The 26,358-nt window shown below is 35.4% G+C and overlaps 1 protein-coding gene across 17 annotated transcripts in view; it reads right to left on the bottom strand.

The window, feature by feature from the left end:
• SOX6 (SRY-box transcription factor 6) overlaps positions 1-26,358 on the bottom strand; it is a 600,742-nt gene that overhangs the window by 325,769 nt on the left and 248,615 nt on the right. For all 17 annotated transcript variants that reach the window (XM_037049998.1, XM_037049997.1, XM_037050000.1 and 14 more), the window contains one exon: positions 3,503-3,710. In XM_037049998.1, coding sequence (XP_036905893.1) covers positions 3,503-3,710 — 208 coding nt within the window. The remainder of the gene's footprint in view (positions 1-3,502; positions 3,711-26,358) is intronic.

The following is a 26,358-nucleotide window of genomic DNA, read 5'->3' as shown; positions in this document are numbered from 1 at the left end:
AAAAATTTTAATATAATTCATTTTCTCTATAATTCCATGGATTTTACTTTATGCTTTGAAAATAAGAAAGGACCTGTAGATTTAACTAGACTTATTAAAAGGATCCATGGGGGTTGGTGGGTGGGAATTAGAAGGTAAGAATCTCTCAGCTCCAATATAGCACTTTACAAAATAAGAAATAAAAAACTTATAGAAAAGTAATCATGACGCATGCAGTTCTTGAATAGGGCTATAAAAGTGTACTATGAACTATAGAATATTGTATAAACATAATGTTCATAAAAATTAATAGCCTTAGCATTGGAAAAAAACTAATTCTCTGTCCTTTACAATAGCCTTATTAAAATGCAATTATGACAAATACCATATGATCTAATTTATATGTGGAATCTAATAAACAAAATAAATTGATAAACTAACTAAAACCAGAGGCATGGATACATAGAACAGATGGACAGATCTCATAGGAATGGGGGTGGGGGCAGGACTGTATAAAAGAAGGTGAAGAAATTAGTCAAAGAATGTATGTATGCATAACCCACAGACACAGACAGTAGCATGGTAAAGGCCAGGGGAGGAGAGGTGGGGTCTTGGTGGAGGTGAACAAAGGGTGGAGGAATGGGGAATATCTGTAATAGTGTTAATAATTTTTTAAAAGGCTAAACAGAAAAAAAGATTGTTGCATACCTCCAAGGACAACTTATTATCCTCCAAGAATAGTATCTCATAACACGGACAGCTACAACTATTTGATAGTTGGTCATATTATAAACAATATTGTGGTTCCTTATAACTTCTTATCACTGATCTGCATTCTATCCTCAGGGAGTTAGATAGAATAAATTCAATCCCTCTTCCATGTGACTTTAATCTTTAGAGACAACCATCATGTCATCCTTGATTTTCTTTTCTCCAAGGTTAATATTACTAGTTCCTTCAACCATTCCTCATTATATAATTTTCCATCTGTTATCACATCAATTGTTCTCTCTGAGAACACTTTGAGTCTCTTGTAAAGTGTGGTAATTCTCAACTCAGCACAATATTTCAGATGCATTCTATTGACCAGGGAGTTCAACTGGATTACCACCTCTTTGCTACATACTGTAATTTTAGTAATGCTGACTGAGATAGCACTGGCAAATTTTTTAGCAATATTAATCATGCTAACTCCACTGCACTTTCTGTCACCTTAAACTCATAAGCTTTTTTTAAAATTAATGTGCCTGTTATTTGAATTTCCTTCAGTGATCACTTGAGAAGCTAGGAGTTTTGTTCACAACCTCTGGACTTGACAATACAATGTATTAAATTTTATCCTGATGGTTAATTTTAAGTCCATATTTTCAGTTTATCTGTTGTTTTGTTTCTTTCATATATTATATTCACTGTTTCTCCCAGATTTGTGGCATCTGTAAGTTTGACGAGCATGATTATCACATTTTAATATTTGTATTTACCATATTTTATACATTAACATACACTAAAAACACCTGAATTCTGATGCCTAAAATATATGTACTGTAGAAAACATCCAAAGTTTTGTGAAGTACATAGAAGACATTCTTCAATAGTGGGAATATAGTGATAAACAAATCTTAAGTTGGAGGTCTCATAACCTAAGAGTCTCTCTTCCATCAAATCTATAACACAGTGAGAAAAAGGAATGGTATACAACTAATCATTACTTACAAGAGAAAAATCATTTTAAATTCCCTTGTAATCTGGACAAAAAATTATCAGAAATTAATTTCTTTATTTTTATACTAAAGAGTCCCCTAATGTATTTTATAAAAGAATATAACTAAAATCATCTTCCTGGTGAATCTTAAAAGTAATCTAGCAATCTCACTTTTTCAGAAATTATTGATCTGACAGCCTCAATTACTCTAGAATATAGCCAAGAATGCAGAAAATAAAGTCTGAGCAGTCAGAAGAGTTAGCACGATTCCATGCACTAAAGACCATTCATATTACCTGGAGTTTCTCAGTAATTCACCCAGATATATTTGTTCATATTTTAAATATAGTCCAGCATGTCATGAACATTTGATTTCATAATTTATAGATTAATAGGAAAAAATTATAAATTATTCACGACTAAGTAAGAAGTAGCAGCCTGCAACCTAAAGAGAGGAAACCAACATAAACACACATGCTAAAAAATATCTATCTCAAGCAGACACAAGAACCCCAAGGTTATGTAACTGCAAAGAAAAAGCCATAAAGCCAAACAGTCCTAATTATCCCAATGATCTCTGGGGACATCATTACATTATAGCATAGTAAAATAATTGACATTTATAATATGATAATTATCATAACGCCTCAAATTTATGTAGTTAGCAGCTCATAAAAAACCTTTATAGTCATTATTATACTTAATTTTCAAAATATTTAAGTTACCAAGTCAGGTATTGGTACCATTGGTACTTTCAAATTTTGTGGCTCAGGGAGATTGTAGAACTTGTACAGGTCCTCATTAATTGTTAGGTATTGGAGTTCATAGTCTACTGAACCATGACCCCAAGTCATTAAATAATATTTACATTGTATGCTATATAATGTGGTCAGTACGACAGAAAAGTACATAATACATTATAGAAACTTCTGCAAAAGTTGCTGATGGGCTGAACACATTCACAAAAATTAATCTGAAAGTTTAAACTTTTGGGTCCTTGAAGGAATAAAATTAAGTTAAGTGAAAAATTCCCTTATATCAAATCCCCATTTCCCAACAGTGTCACAGAGTTTTAAGTTTAACTTACAATGTTAGTAACAAATCCAGAATCATTAATTACCCTACATCTTAAAAATCTAAAATCTGCACATAAAAAGGAAGGACCACATATACTCCAAGAATCACTTAGATTTTATTTATTTAGTTGAAAATGTCATTAAAGAGTCTCATCTGTCTTTCAGGACATACTCGAACCCGAGTGGATTCTTGTGGAGACAGGGGAGGTGCGACACCAGAATAGATGTCATAGGTCAAAGTGCTTCCCACTTGAGCATTTAGCTCTAACAGTCTTAGAAACCTTCAAATCTCAATTCTACAATATTTGGAGGCAAAATACTGCTGCTTATGATATTTACAAAAATGAGAAGAAATACACTGTTTTGGGTTCTCTTTTTACTTTTTAAGTAGTTGATATTTTCATAATTAAACACTATCCATAAAAAGGAAATAAGGGACAAAAATTAAAAATGAAGTTGCAGCTGAAAACATTCTTACACTACCTTTTTCAGGGAAAGGCTTACCGTTAGTTTAAAACCTTGATTTGTTATCATAGGAATGAAAAAAATGCACAAAGTTTTATAAAAATGGAGCTACCTCTTAATATTCTTAATGGATCACAATCTGCCATCGCCATGGTAACCCCTGAATAACTTTTTTTTAGTTAATGCCAATTATGCTCTTCTCTGGCCCTTGAAATCTCACATTTTTTTAAGGCCTGAAATATGTCAAAGAATAAAGTCCAACAGTTAAGTCCACACATACCCTCTTGTTCAGTCCGAGTCATTTCCTCAAGCTTCTTCTGTTTCAGTGTGTCCACCACATCGGCAAGGCTCCCTTTGCGGCGCTCTGGGGTTCCAAAAGTAACACTGGTCATTATCTCGCGGTCCCGACTCCCTTCGTCAGGCTTATGTGGTGAGGTAGAGGTATTTCGGAAGGAATATAGGGAACATAACTTATTATTCTCTGTCTCCTAGGAAAACAAAATAAAATAAAGCCATTAGGATCCTTGTCTCTTTGCTTACCATTTGGAAAATTCCAAACTTAGAATGACAGTATGTGATATGTAAATGGACAAATAAAATATAACTATCTGTGCTTAAAAAAACTAAATATTAAAGAATATCAAAGAAGCTAATATGAAATTAAATATCAAAGAAGCGAATATGAAATGGCAGATTCAAACTGTTATTTTATTAGGAAAAAAACAGCCTAAGTGGTTTAAAAACAGTTTTAAAATAGACACTTCAACTTCTTCCTCATTTACACCCTTCATCTAAAATACTTCAGATTCAATTATTAATTATTAAGATTGGCAAAGTTTTTCTTTTAATTAGCAGTTTTATTAGCAGTGTTCTTCCCACAGTCTAAAATATATATCACAAAACATCATCCTTGAATTTATAACCAGTGGAAAAACTGGCTTCGATAACCACTGTCAATTGTTCACCAGAAAATATATAAAATATCTAACTCAATGCCAGAAAGTTAACTAACCCAAATATTTTCATGTGCTGGGGTTTGGGGAGGAGCGTTTTTTTTCTAGCTGTACATCTGTCAAAAATTACAGAAACCTCTTTTTATTCCTTACTTTCTATCACTGATACTTGAGCACACGATCACACACATTTTTCATGGGCATTTAAAAATGGTTTGTGTTTATGTTTGTTTCCAAAAGAACAAGTTTATTACAGAAACATTTGCACATGAATTACTTCACAGTACAGAAAGGTTACCTAACTGGTAAAAGAATTAGATCCATCTGCATGGAGGAAGAACAAATCTTAGATTAAAAATAAGACACCTAAAAGTTTATAGAATGAAAATGTTTTCATATCTCTAAATCAGAACTGAGGGTTGAAAGGAACTAGTTTCTGGCAGTAGCCCATCAGGAGCCTGGCATTAGCCTTATGTGTCTGTGTCTGGGTAGTCTCTCTCCCATTAAAGTTTTTACGAAACAAATAAAGTATCTAGCCTTTGTGATTCTCATCAGAAGCTTGAAAATCTTAACTGCTCCTATATTTCTCTCCATCTGCACAAAGAAGCCTGGCAAGCTTCAAGAACTAGAGGAAGAAGCATGAGGTGAAAGTTACAGATTTCATAAGTGGGAAAGGGCTAAAAAGAAAAATGGAATTAGAGAAGTTTCCACATATATTAAATGAGATAATAATTGTACTCTAAATATGCTACATATGCAGGTATTATTGTCATTATATAAAAGGCAGGAATAAAACTTATTTTGAAGGTTATTGGGAGCATATAATGAGATAACATTCATAAAGTAACAGCATACAATGTTGAGCTCATAAGTGGTATTTAGTAAATAATAGGTCTCATTATTCTGATGGAAGAGGAAGACCTAGGAGTGAAGCCAAGGAGGATTTTCCCTACTCTGGACCTAAAAAAAATTTTAGTCAAAAATGCTACCAGTCTTGGAACCACATTGAATATTGTGAAGTCTGTAAACACACTAAAAAAAAAAAACCCACTAAATTGTATACATCAAGTGGGTAAATTATGTATGTTATATCACAAAGCTATTAAAAATATGGTGAGCTAAATCTTAATTTTTTTGCACTTCCATTGCTTGTACAATGCTTATCACAGAGAAATGCTCATTAGATTTGTAATGAAACAAAATGAAAAGAATAAAATTAATGGGGCAGGGCAGGAAAGAGAGCTCTTCTTTACCTTGGTCCTAGATCTTCTCCTTCCCCAGGAAAGCTGTTTTCCATTCATGTTTACAATAACTCTGTGGAGTGATGCTGAGGAACCCCTTTATGCCAATCATGTTTAGCGCATGGTTTTTTGGAATGGCCTCTTCATTCCTCAATTTGTACAGACAAAAACTGAGATGTGTTTGCAAAAGATATTTAGACTCCTTAATAGTATTCCTTCAGAAAGCTGACCTAGGTATTTTTAAATCAATAATTGCCATTTGATCAATCATGCTTTAGTCACTTTCATTTCAAATGCAAACTAATCTTATATTATAGCCTATAAGTCAAAAACCAAAACAAACTCTGGCTCAATCTAAAGGAGCAAAGACCAAGTCAAAACAATAGGTATGTGGAAGTGGTTAGGTATAAAGAACTCATCATTGACTATAATAAAGCAAATCTTTTTATCACTTAAAAAATGGTATAACCCAGTCAGACAAATATAAATGTCATATGATTTTGCTCAATTTGTGAAATCTAATGAACTAACAAGCAAAATAGAGACAGACTCATAGGTGGAGAGCAGTGTGACAACTTGACATCTAAGGGAGGGGAGGTTAAGGGTGGAGGGAATGTGCAAAAAGAAAAAAGGACTCATGGACATGGACAACAATGTGGTGGTTGCAGAAGACAGGGAGGTACATGGGGAGTGAATGGTAAAAAATGCAAAAATTTTTTTAAATGGTAGGGATGACTCTCCAGCTTGAATAACAACTTTAAGTTGTCCTCAAAGCATTTAGGCTCCATACAATACTGCCTTCTTCTCTCAGGACTAAGTTCTGTCTTATTTACTCATGTCAGTTACTTGTTAGATTGACTACGTTTCTTGTTTTTTTTTACCTGCGAGAATGCGGTCACTGCTATCCTGCACCACAAACAATAACCATGGGTTTCCACACGGATGACTCACACTGTCCTCTGCCCCATAACCTGTGGGAATTGGCTGAACACTACCCAGAAGCAGGCAGTAAGAAGCTGAGGTCATGATTTCCCCACGAAAGTCGTAACAACTGCATGTAGGTAGCACGTCACCAATGCACCAAGATAGGCAGTGAATAAAATTATAAATGGCTTAAATCGTACAAGTAATTTTATACCATTCTTAGGAACAATGGAAAAGGGCAAAATTTATTCTTTCTGGTCCTCACTTTTTAACTTTCTAAAACTTAAGAAATATTGCTCTTTCATGAGTGGAGTCCTCTAGGCAATTTACCTGAGTAAAGAGGCACATAAATCCAAACATTTACAATGAAGAAATTATTGTTGGATAAAAGGCAATAATGCCAAATTAGAAAAAAAAATACTTCACAAAGATGTCTAGTTTTTTCTAGAGAGTTAATTTTAAAATAACTTTTGCATGAGAAAAAAGCTCAACTTATCCTGTAATTTCCAAAAATGAAACAGGTCCCATGAAATGCCGATTGAGGCAAGATTCCAAATGATAATATCTACTGAGTATCAATGTATGGCCCTGCAGCACAGCTGTGGAGAGATCTGAGACAGTATTTCCCTAAAGCGGCGGTTCTCGAACTTCAAGACATAGAATTCCCTGGCATGTATGTTAAAATGCAGATTCTCTCATCTCCTTCATACCCTAAAGAGTAAGACTCAAGAATATAAATTTTGATGAATATCCCAACTGATTCTGATCACAGGTTCTTTAATTCTGATGCAACTCACTTGAAGAAATATTGATTTCTAAGAAGGCAATGAAATAAGTGTGTTTTGCCATAATGTTATAATGCAGGCACAATTATGAATAATTTTAATAAGCCTGGTTAGTTATGATTTTTAAAATGATATAAAGGTAATTACCTCTTTTCCTTTGACCCCTCTTGTGAAAACAATCCCTGTACAACATGACTGAAAATATGACCATCACTAAAAACAGAGCATATGGGGCACTGAGTAAGCATTAGTTCATTCAAAGGAAATTTTCTATAAATTCGTTTGTCAGCCCTTAACTTCAGCAGCCCTGCTTAAGCTAACGGTAAAGAAAATTTTCAAAATATATTTAAAAGAACTTCAGGTCCCAATACAAGGAATAAAGAAATGTTGATTCAGAGTTTTCTAAAGTGCGTTTCACTGGAAATCAATTAAACACAGTATAAAAATTATATAAGGAAGACTGAAAAAGTACCCAGCAGTACCAAAAAAAGTCATTAGACAGAGTTTCTAGCAAAGACAAGCAATTTTCATAAGTTAAGAATATTTAATTAAAATGTTTTTGTGTTTCAAGGAATAGGAAAGTAAATATTAAAAACAAAACACACGTATGTATGGTGACAGGTGTTAACTAGACTTATGTGATGATCATTTCACAATAAATACAAATATTGAATCATTACGCTGTACATTTGAAGCTAACATGACATTGTGTGTCAATTACACTTCTATTTAAAATCACGTGAGCTGGCGGATGTTAACTTATTGTGGTAATAACTTCACCATACATAAGTATGTCAAATCATTATGTTATACACCTTAAACTAATATAATGTTGCATGTCAATTACATCCCAATAAAACTGGAAAAACATTAAAATAATACTTCAACTTTTTCAGAAGGTATTCAAAACTGGTTGTTCAGCAGTGTTATTCAAAGGATGGTAAACATAAATATCCTTCTCATAGTACTGTGAATATATATCAAATATACTCAGATTTCTGAGCCTTCGAGTGTCTTGTTCCTTTCCCCTTGAATGTCCTACATCCTCTCTGACTATGCACTCAACCCTCTCTTCACAGCTCAGATCACACTGCATCTCATTCTTGAAGTCCTGCCTGACTATACTCAGCCTTACTATTCTCCTATTCACTCACAAACTACATATTGAAGTACTGAATCAGAACCACATAACTTAGCATTTAATAAAACAGTAGAATAAATTATTATTATTTTGCATGTATTAGTTGCATTTGCAAATTTACATTAACTCTTGAAGGAATGGGGCCATGTCTCATGGTTCTTCTATGTTCTTCCAGAGCATCAAACAAAATTGTGGCAAATGAACTTGAAACAATTACTCACCAAATATTGTCAAAAATAATAAAATATTAAAGCTAAGGGTAAATATTTGTTTCAATAATGACTGAATTGCTATTTAAGCAAAATAATAAAAACTGAGGTATTACAAATAAAGAATTTGTTTAATAAAAGATGATATAGCTACACAATGGAATACCACATGGCCATTAAAAACAGTATTATGTATGTTGAATACAGTGTTGCTTATAGTGAAGAATAATTAGAGACAAACAGGCACATAGACAAATGGAACAGAGCAGAGAGCCCCAGAAATAAACCCAAGTCTCTATGGTCAATTGATATTTGACAAAGGGGGAAGAAGCATAAAATGAAGTCAAAACAGCCTCTTCAACAAATGATCTTGGGAGATCTGGACAGCTACATGAAAAAAAATGAAACTTGATCACCAACTTACACCATACAGAAAAATAAATTCAAGGTGGATAAAAGACTTAAATATAATTTGCAACACCATAAAAGTCCTAGAGGAAAACATCAGCAGGAGAATCTCAGACATTCCACACAGCAACATCTTCACTAATATGTCCCCTAAAGCAAGGGACATAAAGGAAGGAATAAACAAATGGGATCTCATCAAATTAAAAAGTTTCTGCATGGCTAAAGAAAACAGCACTAAAATGAAAAAGAGAACCAAGTATTTGGGAAAACATATTTGCCCATGATACCTCAGACAAGGATTTGAGCTCCAAAATATATAAAGAACTCACAAAATTCCACTCCAGGAAGACAAAAGTTGCTGGGATTATACCCTAAGAGCCCCAAAACACCAATCCAAAAGAACCTATGCATCCCAATGTTCATAACAGCACAACTTACAATAGCCACATGCTGGAAGCAAACTAAGTGCCCATCAGCAAATGAGTAGGACAAAAAACAATGGCGCATTTACACAATAGAATTCTATGTAGCAGAGAGAAAAAAAGGAGCTCCTACCCTTTGCAACAGCATGGATGGAACTGGAGAGCATTTTGCTAAGTGAAATAAGCCAGGCAGTAAGGGACAAATACCATATGATCTCACCTTTAACTAGAACATAATCAATGAAAGAAAAAAACAAACAAAATATAATCAGAGTCATTGAAATTAAAAACAATCTAACAATAGCCAAAGGGGAGGTGGAAGGGGACAGCGGGGAGAAGGGTTTTCAGGAACTACTGTAAAGGACACATAGACAAAACCAAGGGGGAAGGTGAAAGCAAAGGAGGCAGGTGGGTTTGGCTGGGGCCAGGGGGAGTGGTGGGAAGAAAATGCAGACAACTGTAATTGCACAACAATAAAGTAATTTATGAAACAAACAAACAAAAAAGAATAATTAGAGGCAACTTGCATGTCCAATTGTAGTGATTATTTGAGGGCATTATAGCTTTACACATAGGGTAGAATAATTTGAAATTAGTGAAAATCATATTAGCAGAAAAAAATGATGTGAGAATATTCATAATGTATTATAGTGAAAAGTATGTTAGTGAGAAATATCAATATACATCTTTAAGAAAAAAATTGTTTACAGAAGACATTGAAATATCCAATGAAATTAATGGTTCTTTGAGTATTGGGATAATAGGTAGTTTTTATTTTCTTTCAAAAGTTTTGTATATTTTTCAAATGTTCCATCATAAATAATACTTTTACTCAGAAACTGAACACTATTTTTTGTTGAATATAGATGCCAAAAATGATGTGGAAATAATGTATTTATAAGACATATTAAATGAAAAAACATACTGTAGTATTTAGTATATAACCTCAATTGTGTGATATACCTGCACAAGGGCAAATGTGGCCACACACACATACACAAACCTAGGAAGATATACACCAAAATATTTATAGTGATTTCTAAATGATGATATTATTGGTAATTTTTACCTGTGTTTTCTAATTTATAATTGATGAACATACTTTTTTATTTTTCGATATTAATTTTTTATTTTAATTTCACTTTTAAATTATAGATTTTATTTGTATAACAACAGGTAGCAGTGAGATATTTATATAACTTACTAAGTGGTCCCCCTCAACAAGCCCAGTACCCATCTGGCACCAGAACATAATGTTATTATATTGTTTATATAACAAAAAGATGCTTGGAGGAAATATAAAAGTCAGTTTAAGAGAATAGAGTTCTGTTTTCTTGAAGATGTCTAGAAAATTAGTATATTACAATTTCCCTGTACTGAACCTAGAAAAATTAACCAAGCTTTTTTCCATTATTATTTCGGTAGTTGGGGGCTCTCAAATAACATTTCCTAATAAATTTAGTTATTTGAAATGGAATCCTGTATCAGCTAATATCTAGATCCTTATGATTATCACCCAGTTTTTCCTGTTTGCCCTCTTTAATGGCTTAAGCCCTAGAATTGATGCAGCTAACCAGATGTGGAAGGCAAGAGGCTTGGAACTAAAAAGACAAAAGTATCCCCAACACTCAGAGTAGGATATAGAGAATGCAGGACCACAAACTAACAAACAAAACTACTTTGAGACTGCAAACAGTTTTCTAGTTTTGCTAAAATATAGTTTATATACAATAAACTTCACCTATTTAAAAAAAGATAAACAAAAGCAATTTACTTCCTTTTCCCAACTAGAGTTGTTCAAATATCTTAAGGGAAGCATTAAAATTAACAGTCCTTTTGTAGGTGAAACTCCTCCACTTTCTGCACCTATTTCTCATTTAATGTAATTTCCAGACCCTTTGTCTTTTTCATCTGATTCATTCTAGTCCCTAGATATTGTTCTGAAAATGAGTTGCTAATAACTAAATATGAAATTCTGCACCTTCATTTTCAGCAAGAAGAAGAGTAACACTCAGATTATGTGGCTTTCCCCATGACATGCAGGTATAACTGGCAGAGCTAAAATGTAAATGTAGGTTTTCTGATACCATATCCAATGCTTTTTCCATTTCACAGGGATTTAATTAAAATAGTTACCTATTTGTATACAAAACAATAAACACATAAAATTAGTTATTTATTCTTGTATACAAATCACCCTACATCACAATTTTTGGTTTTTATTGATCCTTGTTCATCTAAGTGGAATAATGAATAATAAACTGCATTATTCTCTTCAATATCAATGCTCAAAAATCACCTTCTTTATGAAGTTTTCCCAAACTAATCCCACCAAGACCCACCACTCACAGAACTCCAGTAACCCTACTCTTTGTAATTAGCTTTTTCTAGGGATGCTATCAATTCCCTCTCATCTAACTGTATATGGATTATCCCCATAGTCCAGGAGCAAATACGGAACACATCTGCTCTGATTCGTCTGGGTTGCCAACTGCACTGAGACCAGGAATGCAATTGGGCAGCCACAATGTGAAGAGAGGAGAGTTGTGGGCTTAGGTTGCAAAAGTCAGATGTCAGGATTTGACAAAGTCAGAGACCTGAGGCCAGAGACCATTTCTGACCATTCCTTCAGGAAAGGAATTCTTGCCCTACATAATGGAGTTGAAATCCACTACAAGCAGAAGTAAGTCATTGAAGTTGGGAGAAATGCTTGAGAAATGACCTTCCTAAGCAGCATAAATCAAATTCCCTTTCTGTTGCCCAGTCTAATCATAGGGACAGAATATTATCCTCTAACCCTTTTCTCTACCGATTAGCAAAGCTGATTTTAATGTGTTCATTCTTATTGCACTGTATGTTGTCGTTTTTCCTTTGCCTTTTCATTCTAGTTATAGTGCCTCTCTAATTACAGCTTTACCTCACCCTGGTCTGCCTTCCCCAAAGATAAGCTTTATTAAGATGCCCAACTATAGGTTTGTCCCTGATTTCTCACATTCCCCTAATCTGTAACAAACCTCTGTTTCCTTAGACCCTACCCCAAACCACTCAAAGTCCAAATCCTAAAAATGGTTCTTTTGAACACTCTCTTACTGAGACACTCCATAATTCTCTATGGTGTGTGTGTGTGTTCTTCCCACAATGAGTAGTCAATCCCACTTGTTTGACTACAGATTTGTTCCTGGAAATCTTTTGCCAAAGGGAATTAAGGAACACAATGTCTGTAAAGAAATTAAAAACAATAATAAAACCAACTAAAAGTTGTTTTGTTTGTTTTAAATCACCATGTACTGGTAACTCAACCATGTCCATGATTAGCATACATATATTAAGTTATAATACATATACAGGTCTGTCCTGAAATGATGAAGCTGCCCATTACCAGTTGCCCATAGTCATGGCCATTTTTGTAGTATTGCATCTCTCAACTAACAAAGAACATTGAAGTACTACTCATTGTTTGGTCTAGAGGGGCATACTCATGATAGACAACACTTTGCCAATAAAAAACACAGTTAACATGGTCTTGATCTTAATGCAATTTTGCCACTCCTTCTTCAGGCATGGAAAAATAGGTGACTTCCATTGGGATGACTGGGCCTTCATTTCTGGTCATAGCCATAGATCCACGATTCATCTCCAGTTATGATCTTCTTAAGGAAATCTGGTTCAATGTTAGCAGCTTGAATTAAGTCATTAACAACTGCAGCACAATGTTCCTTCTGCTTTAGCAGAAGCCATGGAATGAAATTTCCATGACACATTTCATGCCATGATCCTGCACCAAAATCTCAGACACAGTAGTTTTTAAAAGCCCCAGATCAGCTTCTAGTTCTTGCACTGTCAGAGTTGCCAGTCTTGGTTGATTGCAGCTCATACACATTTAACATTCTCAGGTGTTCTGTTTCTTGCAGGCTTCCAGAACATGGATCACTCTCAACAGATTCTCCACCATCTTTGAAGTGTTTGTGCCACACTTTTATTTGCACTGTACTCTTTGCATCATTCCCAAAAGCCTTCTGAGTCATGTGAATAGTTTCTATGGAGGAATGTTCAAACTTACCACAGAATTTTTTTTAATTTTAATTTTTATTTAATTCTTGTTCAAGTACAGTTTTCTGTCTTATATTCCCAGCCCTGCCCCCCCCCCAGTGCTCCCCACCTCCCTCCCATTTCTGCCCCCCACCTTAGTTATTGTCCATGTGTCCTTTATATCTGTTCATGTGAGTCCATCCCCTTTTCCCCTATGATTCACTCCCCTCTCCCTCTGGACCCTGTTAGCCTGTTCCGTATTTGAGTGTCATTGGTCATATTTTGCTTGCTTGTTTGTTTTGTTGTTTAGATTCTTGTTAACGGTAATATCATATGGTATTTGTCTTTCACCGCCTGGCTTATTTTGCTCAGCATAATGCTTTCCAGTTCTATCCATGATGTGGCAAAGGGTAGGAGCTCCTTCTTCCTTTCTGCAGCATAGAATCCCATTGTGTAAATGTACCATAGCTTTTTGATCCAGTCATTTACTGATGGGCATCTAGGTTGCTTCCAACTCTTGGCTATTGTAAATTGTGCTGCTATGAACATTGGGGTGCATAGGTTCTTTTGGATTGGTGCTTCAGGGTTCTTAGGATATAGTCCTAACAGTGGAATTGCTGGGTCAAAAGGCACGTTCATTTTTACTTTTCTTAGAAAATTCCATACTGTTTTCCATAGTGGTTGTACCAGTCTGCAATCCCACCAACAGTGAACTAGGGTCCCCTTATCCCCACAACCTCTCCAGCACTTGTTGTTTGTTTCTTTATTTATGATAGCCATTCGGACTGGTGTAAAGTGGTATCTCATTGTGGTTTTAATTTGCATCTCTCTGATAGCTAGCGATATTGAGCATCTTTTCATATCTTTGGATTCTCTGTATGTCCTCCTTGGAGAAATGTCTGTTCAAGTCCTTTGCCCATTTTTTAATTGGGTTGCTCGTCTTCTTTGAATGGAGTCGAGTGAGTCCTTTGTATATTTTGGAGATTAAACCTTTGTCTGAAGTATCATTGGCAAATATGTTTTCCCAAGCTGTTGCTTCTCTTTTTATCTTGATACAAACTTAACATAGAATTTAATGCAGATCCATTGCTCTACTCACTCAGTCATTTTGAATGCAATGGCTCACAGTACACATGTTCACTCAACTGGTGTCTACTGCCCCACTAACTAGTACAGTGAAGTCATCACTGTTCATGCATGCACATTCCAGTCCACTCTCCTTGGCTGCCAGGTTGCACTGATGTGGTACAACCCATTCTCATTATATTAACAATGGCTTGACTTCTTCCAGGCAGACCTTGTCGTATATGTATGTGCATGTATATATATGATTTTTCTGCTTTTCCTGATTCTCTTCTTTAAACAACTTAAAAAAATAAAAGAGGCATTCTACTATGGTGTTATTGGGTGACTGACAGAAAAGCTTTTTCTATCCTAGGTTCCAATACTTTCTTGCTAACAAAGGAAATCTAACTTTTTTAATATGCTAACAAATTGCTAACATTTATAGGTTTTTTCTCAGAGGAAAAGTATGTTTTTATCTAACATGACATGTTTCAAGGAAAGCCATTAGTTTCAGAAAGCTTCCATAAATGAAAATACTGAGTTTGGCTCCAATTACCAACAATTTATTCCTGACAAAAGTATCATTTGCTCTAATAATGAAATAAAGTGTGTTCTCTTTCCCTTTTATTAAAAACAATACTTGGTAGACTATATTAAATTTACATAACATTCTCAAAGTTAGAATAACATTATGCTACTTTATTACTATACTATCCAATAGCAATAAATTTATTCTGATATATTAGAATATAGATTTTTATGAACATTTGCTAAAATCATAATTCCTAAAATCTAAAAATAAAAATTCATTGTTTCTAAAATGTTATTTTGATTGAAAGAAAAAAATTACAAAAGTTTTTTAAATGGCCCCATCACCATGGTATCTAATAAATGGAAGTAAATACAGTGAACAAAGTAAACACAAAAATATTAAAATCCCCAAACTTGTCAAGGCAATCACAAAGAAAATCCTTGCATCATCTATGTATCATCATCCTCACATATAGAATCAAATCTCAAGATTCAAAGGTCCTTAAAAATCCAATTGCTCAACCCCTTCTAGTACTTAAATCCCCTGCACAAGAAAAGGTAGTGACAGTTAACAAGCACAGGCTCTTTGAGCCAGATTTCCTAATTAAATCCATTTTTCCATCTACCCTCTATATAACCCCAGACAAGTTACATAATCTCTCTGTGCCTTAATTTCCTCATCTATAACATGGGAGTGATAATAATAATAGTGGTACAGAACCTACTTCATATTGTTGTTGTAAAAATTTAATTAATAAAAATTCAATATTATAACAGTACCTATTATATAGTAACTGCTCAGTAAATGATGGTGGCCCAGTGATGGTGGTTATTACAATTTCCCTAATAAGCAACTTTTTTGACTCTTCTTAAACACCACTGATAGTAGAGTTGGAACCTCTCGAAGCAGCTGATTCTGTCACTGGAGGGCTGCCAAACATTCGTATTTATAGAAATGTGAATTCTATTCCTTCAACCCCTGGAAACATTTACAACAGCAGCACTTTTGATACTTACATGCACCTATTATAGTACCTTTGTATTGCTTCTTTTTCTAAACCAAACATCCCTGTTTTGTTCATTTCTTCCTCATAAGACATGATTCAGCCATCCTGATCAATCCCTGAGTATGTTCAATTTGTCTCTCTAGCTCTCTTAAAGAACAGTGCCCAGAACTGAATATGCTCAATATTGTCTAAACAACAAAGAATTAAGGCACAAATCACTACCTTAAGATATCCTAGTTTAAAGATCTACTGCCATGGGACAGGCAGTCTCATAGATGAGAATACCTGATAATGTTTTGGTAATGAAACAGAAAGAAGAGTTTTAAGGCGAGCCCGCCTGATAAAGAATTCCCCAACACATGAAGCAACATTCTATCGAGGTTCAGCTAGTAGCTGATTCATGTGCCTACCAAACTCCAGACAACTACTTTCGCCTGGCCGTTCATTAACATTTAAACTACCACATGATATTCAACCTAAACAACACCTACTAGCCTAGGTTGAGTTGGCTAAGATCATTTTAACACTGAGACCAAGAAATTCAGAATTAGCAAGAGACTTGAATATTATAGTTCAAATCTTTCACTTCTGAGATAAGGAAACTGAAGTCAGTAGATATGAAGTGATGTCCCTAAGGTCACAGAGCAAATTGGTGGCAGAGATAAACACAGGCCATCTATGAGGCAACATCCTTTCCTAAATAACTCCAGGGAAAATATAGTATTTTCCCTCATTCAAAAGAATGTGTTTTTGTTGTTGTTTTTCTGACAACTTAAAGCATTAGGGAAGAAGTAGTATGATTATGCAGAAGTTGAAGAACTATAATTAGACAAGTTTGTCCAGAGTAAGTTTCTACGCATTTGGAGAATCTCAAATGGTTCCATGGGGGTTTTCTTAACAGGTAACTACTTACTCTAGTGTCAAGTTTATTATCCTCATGCTCCCCTCCTTCACTGTTGTTTTCTAACCCATTTCAGAGTGCACTTATAAAAAATAACTGTGTATTTTTGTACATAATAAGCAAAGCAGCTAGCATGCTTTAAGTGACTTGGAGGCTATCATGGAAGCTTACATTATATGTACATCACAGAATCCAGATATTGGTCAGTTCATCAGGAACCCATTTTTCATAAGGGTCATCCAAAAGAGAAATAAGGAAGAACACTTTGGGGTTTGTTCACCCCAGATATCATAATTAAGAATTTGAAGCAAAAAAGGAAAAGAGGTAAAGTGGGAGAAGAAACCCCTCCCTACTCTCTATAAAAAACAGGAAAATAGCCTTGAAAACAGCAGAGTCAAGGTACCAGGGACCTGTAGTATGACAGTATGATACAAGTGTTGGCAGGGAAGAGGAACATGTGTAGTATGATATAAATAATCTGTTGAGATGTTGTTTAATCCAGTTTCTGGAAAAGCTATCTTTAATTTAAGACAGAAACTAGACTCATTGTGTGGGATGGGGATCTATCCCCATTCAAGGGTATCAGAGTAGCTTCAGTAAAAATAGAAAATGAGATCTAAAAGTCTTAGGAAAAAGAAAAGGTAGCTGGGACCCACTAGGAAAAGTGGCAGTAATTAGCTCCCCAGAAACAAATATCGATACGATTACTTACCTATGTCTAGGTTGTCTATTTTTAAATGATGATGATGTGGTCACAAAAATAACTCAGAGTATGCTCTTCACACCTCACAAATATTAACATTAAAAGGTACCAGAGCCCAGTGAGGGTCTTTTAAATCCACTTGTTCCTTAATAGAGATTCTGCTCTATTAACAGTGAAGTCCTTCCATGGCCTAATTTTCCAAGGGAAGGTACCAGAGAACAGATTGTTCTGTGTGTCTCACACTGAGCACTCACAGCCACTCTGTGATCTCACCAATCTCCTGTCTGCCCCAGGATCTTGCCCAATAAGTTTCCAAATTTTGAGAATTTCTCCACAAAATCCTTCAAATTTCTTCCTAATACATCAAATACACATAATGGCTCATGAAGAAACTCTTGGTGATCCACGAATTTTTACATAACATCTCTAGCTCTCTGGTTTAAGTGTTTATAGATAAAACAAATACAGAAAAACTAAAAGTGATTTTTCAGAGGTTACATTGTTTATAGAACAACTATCCAGCCATCAATCTATCCATCTGTATTTACATTTCCAGGAAAAGGGAAACTAGACAAAAAATGTCACCATTTTCCACAAAGCAGCAAGCAGAAGTCTAATTCTGTCATCAGATGCCCTCAAAGTCTGTTAGCTGTGTATTGTTCTACCTGCAGGCAACACACAATCCTGGACTGATGTCTCAGCTGCAATCATAGAGCCTATGCTTTCTCTCTGGCAGGGATGGGAAGTGTGAATTTTTATTTTTCTCTCAACTTTCAAATGCCCCAAAACTTAGATTCAGATTCATTCTTGCTCTACTCTGTCATTCCTCATGGATCCAAAAGGAGAGCTAAATTCTAATCTTACTCCCAATTTCAGAAAGCAAACTAAATAAACTATAGTCAATTTCACATAAAAATAATATCACTATAAGAACAAAAAAATGAAAGAGTTATCTTTGGTAGAAGCATACAAGGTACAAAATAAGAAATAAGTTAATACAACTGAAGGGTAAATGTTAACTCTGAATTCAAGAGCAAAAATTTCTCAATTTGTTCATTGTTGGGAGCCATCCTACCTGGTTTCAGGAACTGTAGCCTCATTAACAGACAAAAGAGTCCCACAGCTAGGGCTAAGTGGAAAGGCCTTAAGGAGACAGAAAGAAAAGCCACTAAGGAGACAGAACCTATCCTCCTGGCAGGAGTGCAGACCCAGCCCCCCACCACTTTACCCTGTTTGGCCCAGGTGGATAACTGGTTAACCAATGATGGGTAAGACTCCTCAAGGGAGGGGCAACCTAAGACAGGCACAGTCACGAAGGGACCATCAGGGAAGGACTTAGGGGCTATAGAGAAGGGGCAGAGTGACCCTCACACCTCAGCTTTGTCATAGCCCGAGTCCTCACTGTATCTGTAATAAGTTTCTTAATCTCTTGGCAGCTTTGCTCACCCCTCACCTGACTCAGCCTGAAAATAATGCTAGAGGCAGCCGTGGCCTTATAGTGGAATGAATGACTCCTGGGGGCAAATCTGGCCTGAGAAAGAATGTACATTTTGTCCTTTGAAGCCTTCTCTGCCTAGTATAACCCTGTTGATTACAGCGACATCAGTGCTTTTAGTTATGCCGCCATAACACAAGAGGGAGAGATGTTGGGGACCACTCTGTGTGGTTTCAGAGACTGCAGCCCCACAAGAACAGGCTCTGTAAGGGGTTAGTAAGTCTCCCTAGAAAGCCAGGTAATGCAGATGGTAGACATGATCTGACACTAACACCGAGGGTTCCTATGGGAATCAGGCCTGATAAATACTTTGTATACGTTGAAGCTTATTCTGCTTTGTTTTGTATGGTTCTGCTGATACAAACTGGATGTTCAAGTTCAAGACATAAGGAGTAAACTCCTTACCTCCTGAAACACGTCTTAAAGACCCTCTGGCATCAGTATGACTAACAGACCCTGACCTATTACAGATCTCTGTGTTCCTTCAATTGTTATCTATAGATAATACCTGTTTTTGTATGATTATAGCCTTTTGACATTGATTGATGAGCTATCCATGTATGATGTATACACCTACACATACCATTCCCAATAAAAGCCATTTGGGAGAAGGGCTCAGGGCGTTCTCCACTAGAGGGAATTGCCACCCCCTTTCCCACCAGAACAGCAAAATTGTGTCCAGGAAAACTTATTTCTCATCCACAGTGGACAGAAGGAATTCTGCGGGATGGAGTTCCTCCCACAGTTCACGGATTACATTAGCTTAACCCTGGCTAACCCAATGCTTACATAAAAAACTACAAATTTATCATTGACACTTACCAAAAAGTCCCTAAATAACTGTAAATGCCAAGAAAAGTTATAATTCTTTGGGTTTCCAGGCAAATGAACCTCTTCTATTATACCACCATAATCTATCAATGATTGAATGAGGGCAAATTTCTTCCCAGAAGTTTGATGAACTTAGAATATTGAATTCTAAGTACTCTCAAGTACACTGGCAGTGAAAAGAAATCAGAGTTAAATTATAATGAAAGCAAGTTGACAAAATAACTTTCAATCATTTTATTAAACAATGCTTCCCGTTTTCTAGAGTGCTAGTGAAATACAAAGAAGATAAACAAAATGCATATTCATTTCTCATTTTTACCTGATTATAAAATTTTATTAGCAAAGGTTTATAATTTGTATTGTACTTTGGATTTCATAATGTAGTTTACAAGGATATGTCATTCAACTCAATTTTCTTCACCAAGAAAAATAATGCCTAGAGGTCAGGGAAATGTAGTAATACCAAAATAATATTTGAAAGGTTAATAGTATAAAAAATAAATATGACACCACATGGAAAGCTATAGTAACAAAAGGAATAATATCTTGAAGTTATTCCTCTTTAGAAAGGTTGCATTTTTCTTGGGAAGCAAGGAAAATTTATTGCAGAGAACAATCAACCAGTAGGATAATTTGCATATCAAGGTAATGAAAGCACATTCATTAGATGCCTTCAGTTAGATAAGAAAGATTAGATACGTTTTGGATGGAAGAGAGTAGGGTCTTACCTGCTTAATGCAGGTGTTTTGACTCAACAATCAAAGAGAACCCTTTCAATCTCATCTGTGAATGAACAGGGGAGCAGGATGTGTTAGGTTAAAGTCATCTTTATGGAAAACAACCCTCTCCAAATTAAAGTAAGAAGGTAATATAAGACAGAAAACTGTACTTGAACAAGAATTAAATAAAAATTAAAATTAAAAAAATAAAGTAAGAGGGTAGATCTGGAGGAATGTAAATACAATACCAGTTCCCCACTCCCAAAACATATCCTGCCTATCCAGACATGACCATCTTATTCACGCCCATATAGAAAGTCCTTAAAGTTCACATTTTGTTCTAATCAAAAGAAATTCGAATTAGTCATGTAAATGAATGCATGCTATATAAGAAATACATTTACTTCCTATAAAATGTTCCTTAGAAGAATTATAGAAATGTGAAAACTTTATTATTCCAGTATCATATTTCATTATAGTAACGTACCCAGATCATCACTGGGCAAGAAGGAATTCTGCACAAGTTCTTGTGTATATTATTCAGAACCACCTGTGTACTGAAACATGCTTGTGGAGTTCTACCTTAATCAGAAAATTATTGGTGTCTTGAGATCACCTTTCATTGATTAATACTGATCAATTATGACCAGAAGCCTATTTTTTAAAAAAACTTCTGCCATTTAAACTTATCAAGAAAATAAAAGCTGAATGGAAGAGCCTGCTCAATCAAATTGTTCTGCTAAATTAGATCATACCAGATTTGCTACTAGTAATTAGTCTTATTTTAAATAACTACCAAAAAGTGACTTTCCTTAAGTGTCTGGAAATGATACAGAGCTCCACCTATACTTTGGGCATGAAGGAATATTTGCTTATGGAGAGGAGGAAAGCAAAATCAAACCACAGGAGCAGCACTAGCAGCACATTGGTGAAAGAAAGGAATAGAAAATATTTATGAGACATAAAGATACAACATAAAAATGAAGCAATTAGGGGAATATTAGCTGTATCCAGAAAAAAAGGTAAACCTAATGACCGTGAAGGAATCTTATAAATTCTAAGTGAGTGTCAGTGATGGAGTTTGTTAAGAGTGTCATATTACAGTCGGTGCCCTGCAAACCCCAGTCACTGAATCTTACACAGCCTGAAAAATTAGATAAAAATAAACATGGTATATCCCATTTCCTTGAAAACATTCTGTATATACAATTTTATTATACTGGGAAAAAATAAGAAAAGATATTAAAGGTATTAAAGGTAAAAAGCCTTTGTAGAGATATAGCAAAGTACTAGATTTTTATATTTTGGCAGGTGCTCAATATGCAGCCTACATAATCACATGCTAATGACTGTAGTGTGTTCATCAAATGCATATCTGACTCCCTCTTGCCCAAAGGGGATAAAGCCAACTATACCAGAGCATGTTACTGTTTCTGCTTTTGACAAAAGTTTTGATAATATGCTTAACAAAAATACTTTTCCAAAAAAGGTATATTTAGAAAGGTATATTATATTATGAAAAAGAATGATAAAGTAATTCAAGTTTTCATAAACATTGAGATATTTTTAAGTAGCATATGAATAATCATTTTGCTTAATTTATACAACCCAGATTTGGAAACTTTTTTTTTAAATCCTCACCTGAGGACACGTTCATTCATTTTAGAGAGAGAGGAAGGTAGGGAGAGAAAGAGAGAAACACAGACAGACAGAAACAGAGAGAGAGAAAAAAACATCGACATGAGAGAGAAACATCAATCAATTGCCTCCTGTACACACCCTGACTAGGTATTGAACCAGCATCCTACGGATGTGCCCTCACCAGTGCTCAAACCCACAACCTTTTGGTATATGGGCCGAAGCTCCAACCAAATGAACCACCCAGCCAGGGCCCAGATTTTGGAACCTTTAAAAAAAATCACTTTTCTTGGCCCTGGCTGGTGTAGCTCAGTGGATTGAGCGCGGGCCTGCGAACCAGAAGATCGCGGTTCCATTCCCAGTCAGGGCACATGCTTGGGTTGCAGGCCAGTTTCCGGCAGGAGCCAGTTCCCTGCAGGGGATGCACGAGAAACAACCATACATTAATGTTTCCTTCCTCTCTCCTTCCCTTCCCCTCCAAAGATAAATAAATAAAATATTTCAAAAAAATCACTTTTCTTTTATAGTGGGAATGAAACAATGTGAATAACCAGAGGGTGAAATAGAAAGGTGACCATTGTGTTAACACTAGCCAACATTAGTTATCTATTGCACAACCGACAGCATGCAATAAAAATATGCAGCTTTTATTTTTTGGTTCAAATCATGAGTAAATTTGTCATTAAATTTTGAGACAACTTTGGGATATGTTTAAATAAGATAGTACTGTGTGTTAACACATATTCAAATTTGTAGAAAATGAGAAATTTCCCACAGGGCTTCCTAGAGAATGCTGTTTCATTACTCAGGGAGCAAGGATGGACATTTCCATTGCTACTGGGAGTTTAAGTTCGAACTTTACTTAACTTGAATGAATTTCCAAACTCCTAAAATGAAGGAGCAGTAACAGTTTCTCAAGAAGTCTAAACCTGGCTAGTTTATGGTTGGTTTGTTTTTTTCCAGTATTTCATAGGCCAGCCAGGTACTAAAAAAAGATGCATATAAACTTTGCCGTAGGTGTCAAGTCTGTAAACTACTTAGGACTAAGTAAGTGAACAAGTGGGTTTCACTATACTTTCTAAAGTACAATCTTAATAAAAGGAAGGAAAATTTGGGTGCTGCCTTATATCTTAATGACTAAGTCTTATCAAAAGTTGGCAAAAATTCAAGTTCTTAGAATCTTTTAAAAGGCAACAAAATTAGAAATCTTCTAAAAGTCTGTCACAACATAAAACATGACTGAGAAGGATTAAATCCTCACTTAAAATTCTGGATTATGTTATCATGCAATGAAAACAGCTCCATTCCCAGAAATGGTACAAAGTCCACACCAGAGTTTTTATGACTCCAAGTAAACTATACAAAACTCTCCAGAGTTGATTAGCAACTTCACTAGACTAAAAGCAAAAAAGGCAGAGAAGGAGAAATTGTTTACAAGCGAGAAAGTATTGTTCCCGACAGTTATTTATTAAATGTCTCCACACCTATTATTATTTTCTTTTAATTACAGCAAAGGGCATTATTGGCATGTTTTATTTATAGCAGAAAAATACTTTTAAAACTTTTCTAGAAAATAAAACTCACTTGGGGGAATTTAATTGGTCTCCAAAATAGAGAGTTTTGATATTCTGAGGCTGAAAGTCCAGCATGGTTATTTCTACCTAATTGGACTAGTAGTTAAAAGCCAGATGTATACAATCCCATTTTGGCTTAAAATATATATCAATATAAACACGCATGTTAAGTGCACACATGCACTTGTGGAGAGAAGGTCCCACTTACAGTCTTGTCATTTTTTAAATCTTGTAAGAGATACTCTTATTGCCTTACCCACATCTCCGTGGCCCACCCCAGAAGTCACCTACAAACAGTTTCCTCTTAGGCAAAAAGCTTCTGACCTCACCTGGGACCACTCTTTGTCCAGGAGAAGCCTACCCTCTCCCCCTCTCCCTGGTCACAGCAACTTCATTTCCTGTTCATTCTTGACTAAACTTCTGCCCACATGCACATTACTTAAAATAATCCCCTCACCTTCTGGGTGAATCTTGTCTTCTTCAGAATCAATGGGAACTCCTCAAAGGATAACCTCCCTAATTGTTCACCCTACCCCTTTTCAAACTCTCACCTGCATGAGTACAATAGTTTTCCTAATAAGTGTTCTTGTTTCCCATCTTCTCTCCTACAACCCATTCTCTACACAGCAGCCAATGTGATCTTTTAAAAACATAAATCAGTTAGTCTCACTTAAAACTAGCCAGTGGCTTCCTCTTGTACTTGAAGTCCAAACACCTCACTTTAGCCTATGATACCCCACAGTATCTGTTCTCAGCGTGCCTGCCTCTTTGATTTTATCTCACACTGTTCTCTAGCTCACCCATTTCCCTTGAGCCATTCTGTTGTTTCCTGTTGCTCAAACACACCACCCAAAAGTCTTTTGCACTTACTCCAAAGTTTTGCATAGTTTGCTCCTTCTCATATTCAAATCTCGACTCAAGTATCACCTCATCAAAAAGACCTTCTCTGGACTGTTTAAAAGTAGTCATCCCAGTCACATTTGCTCATTTAATTTCCTTCACTGCACTTATTATTTTCTAAAATTGTCTCACTCTGTGAAATTTCTTTACTGTCTTGTCACAACTAGAATCTAAATTCCATGATAGCAGAGATCTCATCTGCCTTATTCACAAGAAAGCCCCTGTGCCTGGAACTCAGTAGGTCCTATATACTCAAGTAATCTTTAACAGGTAAGTATTACAACATGGTACCACACACAGACCACTCAACACCACCATAAAATGTTCCTCTATGCTTGGTAACATTAAAACATTTTTCCACAAAAAAACTACATGAATTTATTCCTGCTTAACGAATCAGTCCTAATGAGAACAAAAACATATTTGAAGGGACACATCAATATTCCTCCACCAAAAACAGGGGCCGGTACGCCGGCACTGCAATGAAAATGGTAGTGACCATGCACAGTGAACAAAGTCAGTGAATCCTTATTCACACTAACTTTTCAGCCTTTGAATAGATCTCACCAATTGACACACCACACTAAATCTAAAATCAAACAGTTTTGCTTCCATAAGTAACTGTAATTAAAATTGGAATCTAAAACATTTTTAAATCTCAAATTGGTCTTCGAATGCAGATCTCTAAAAGTTCTATTTTCCTTCTTTACTTATACCATAATAAGTTATTTCTCTTCTTTTGAAACTGAGTGGTCCATATTTTATTGGAATGTCATCTCAAAATAAATAACCAGAATTTCAACATTTAAAGATTTCTTTACTAATCAGGAAGTAGGGATTAGCAGAACTTCTCTGCTTTGTCTTTACCCTCTCTTACAGAAAAACTCCTTTGTGGTCGTGATGTTTCAAAGTAAAACCCTTTCTGAACCCAGTAGATAAGAAACTTTTAGTGCCTGCTTCTAACTGTTCGTGAGGGAAGGCCACTACAAAAGTAAATAACAATGGAAACTGAATAGGTGGTAATAGAATTTTTGTTGTTTTTTAGACTTTCTTTTATTAAAAACTTTCTTCTAAAGTTTTTTAGACTTTCTATTTTATTTCCCTGCAACTATTTTATGGGGTTCAATTACAGTAAATACTAGATATGATACACTGAGGAGAACCACACATTTCACTTAACTGCATAAAAATCTTTTTGTACTTTATATTTACTTGGAAGTAGAATGAGGTAACATGTTTATTAAATTGTACTTTCATGACAGCCCCCCTCCCTACCTCACACACACACGCACACACACCCTATGTGTAAGTTTGCAGGGCTACCCAGAAACTAAAATCCTTCCATTGTTTTTCTTTCCCAAGAAGAAAAATTGTTCGGTGATATGACACTTGCAATATAAGTCGTTACAGGACTGATGTTACACAGCACACAGCACACAGCACTGAATCTACTGAATGGAAAGGGAGAATAAAGGGAATTTCCAAATGCAGCTGCTATTTCCCAATTGTTAAACCCTTTTACTGGACCGTATAAGTACGCAGCTGGGAAGTACTATAGAGTGGGAGTTAAAACAAAATATTTTGGCTTCCAGACATTCAGAATATACAATGGGTCCAGTGGAAAGCAACGCCTGACTTCAAAAGAGAGTAAAAGTTTGAA

This window comes from Sturnira hondurensis, unplaced genomic scaffold (genome assembly GCF_014824575.4).
Source record: "Sturnira hondurensis isolate 20B ecotype Veracruz unplaced genomic scaffold, ASM1482457v3 Scaffold0006505, whole genome shotgun sequence".
Taxonomy (NCBI): Eukaryota; Metazoa; Chordata; class Mammalia; order Chiroptera; family Phyllostomidae; genus Sturnira; species Sturnira hondurensis.
The sequence above is the reverse complement of the archived record's forward strand: the minus strand, read 5'-3'. Positions and strand labels throughout refer to the sequence as shown.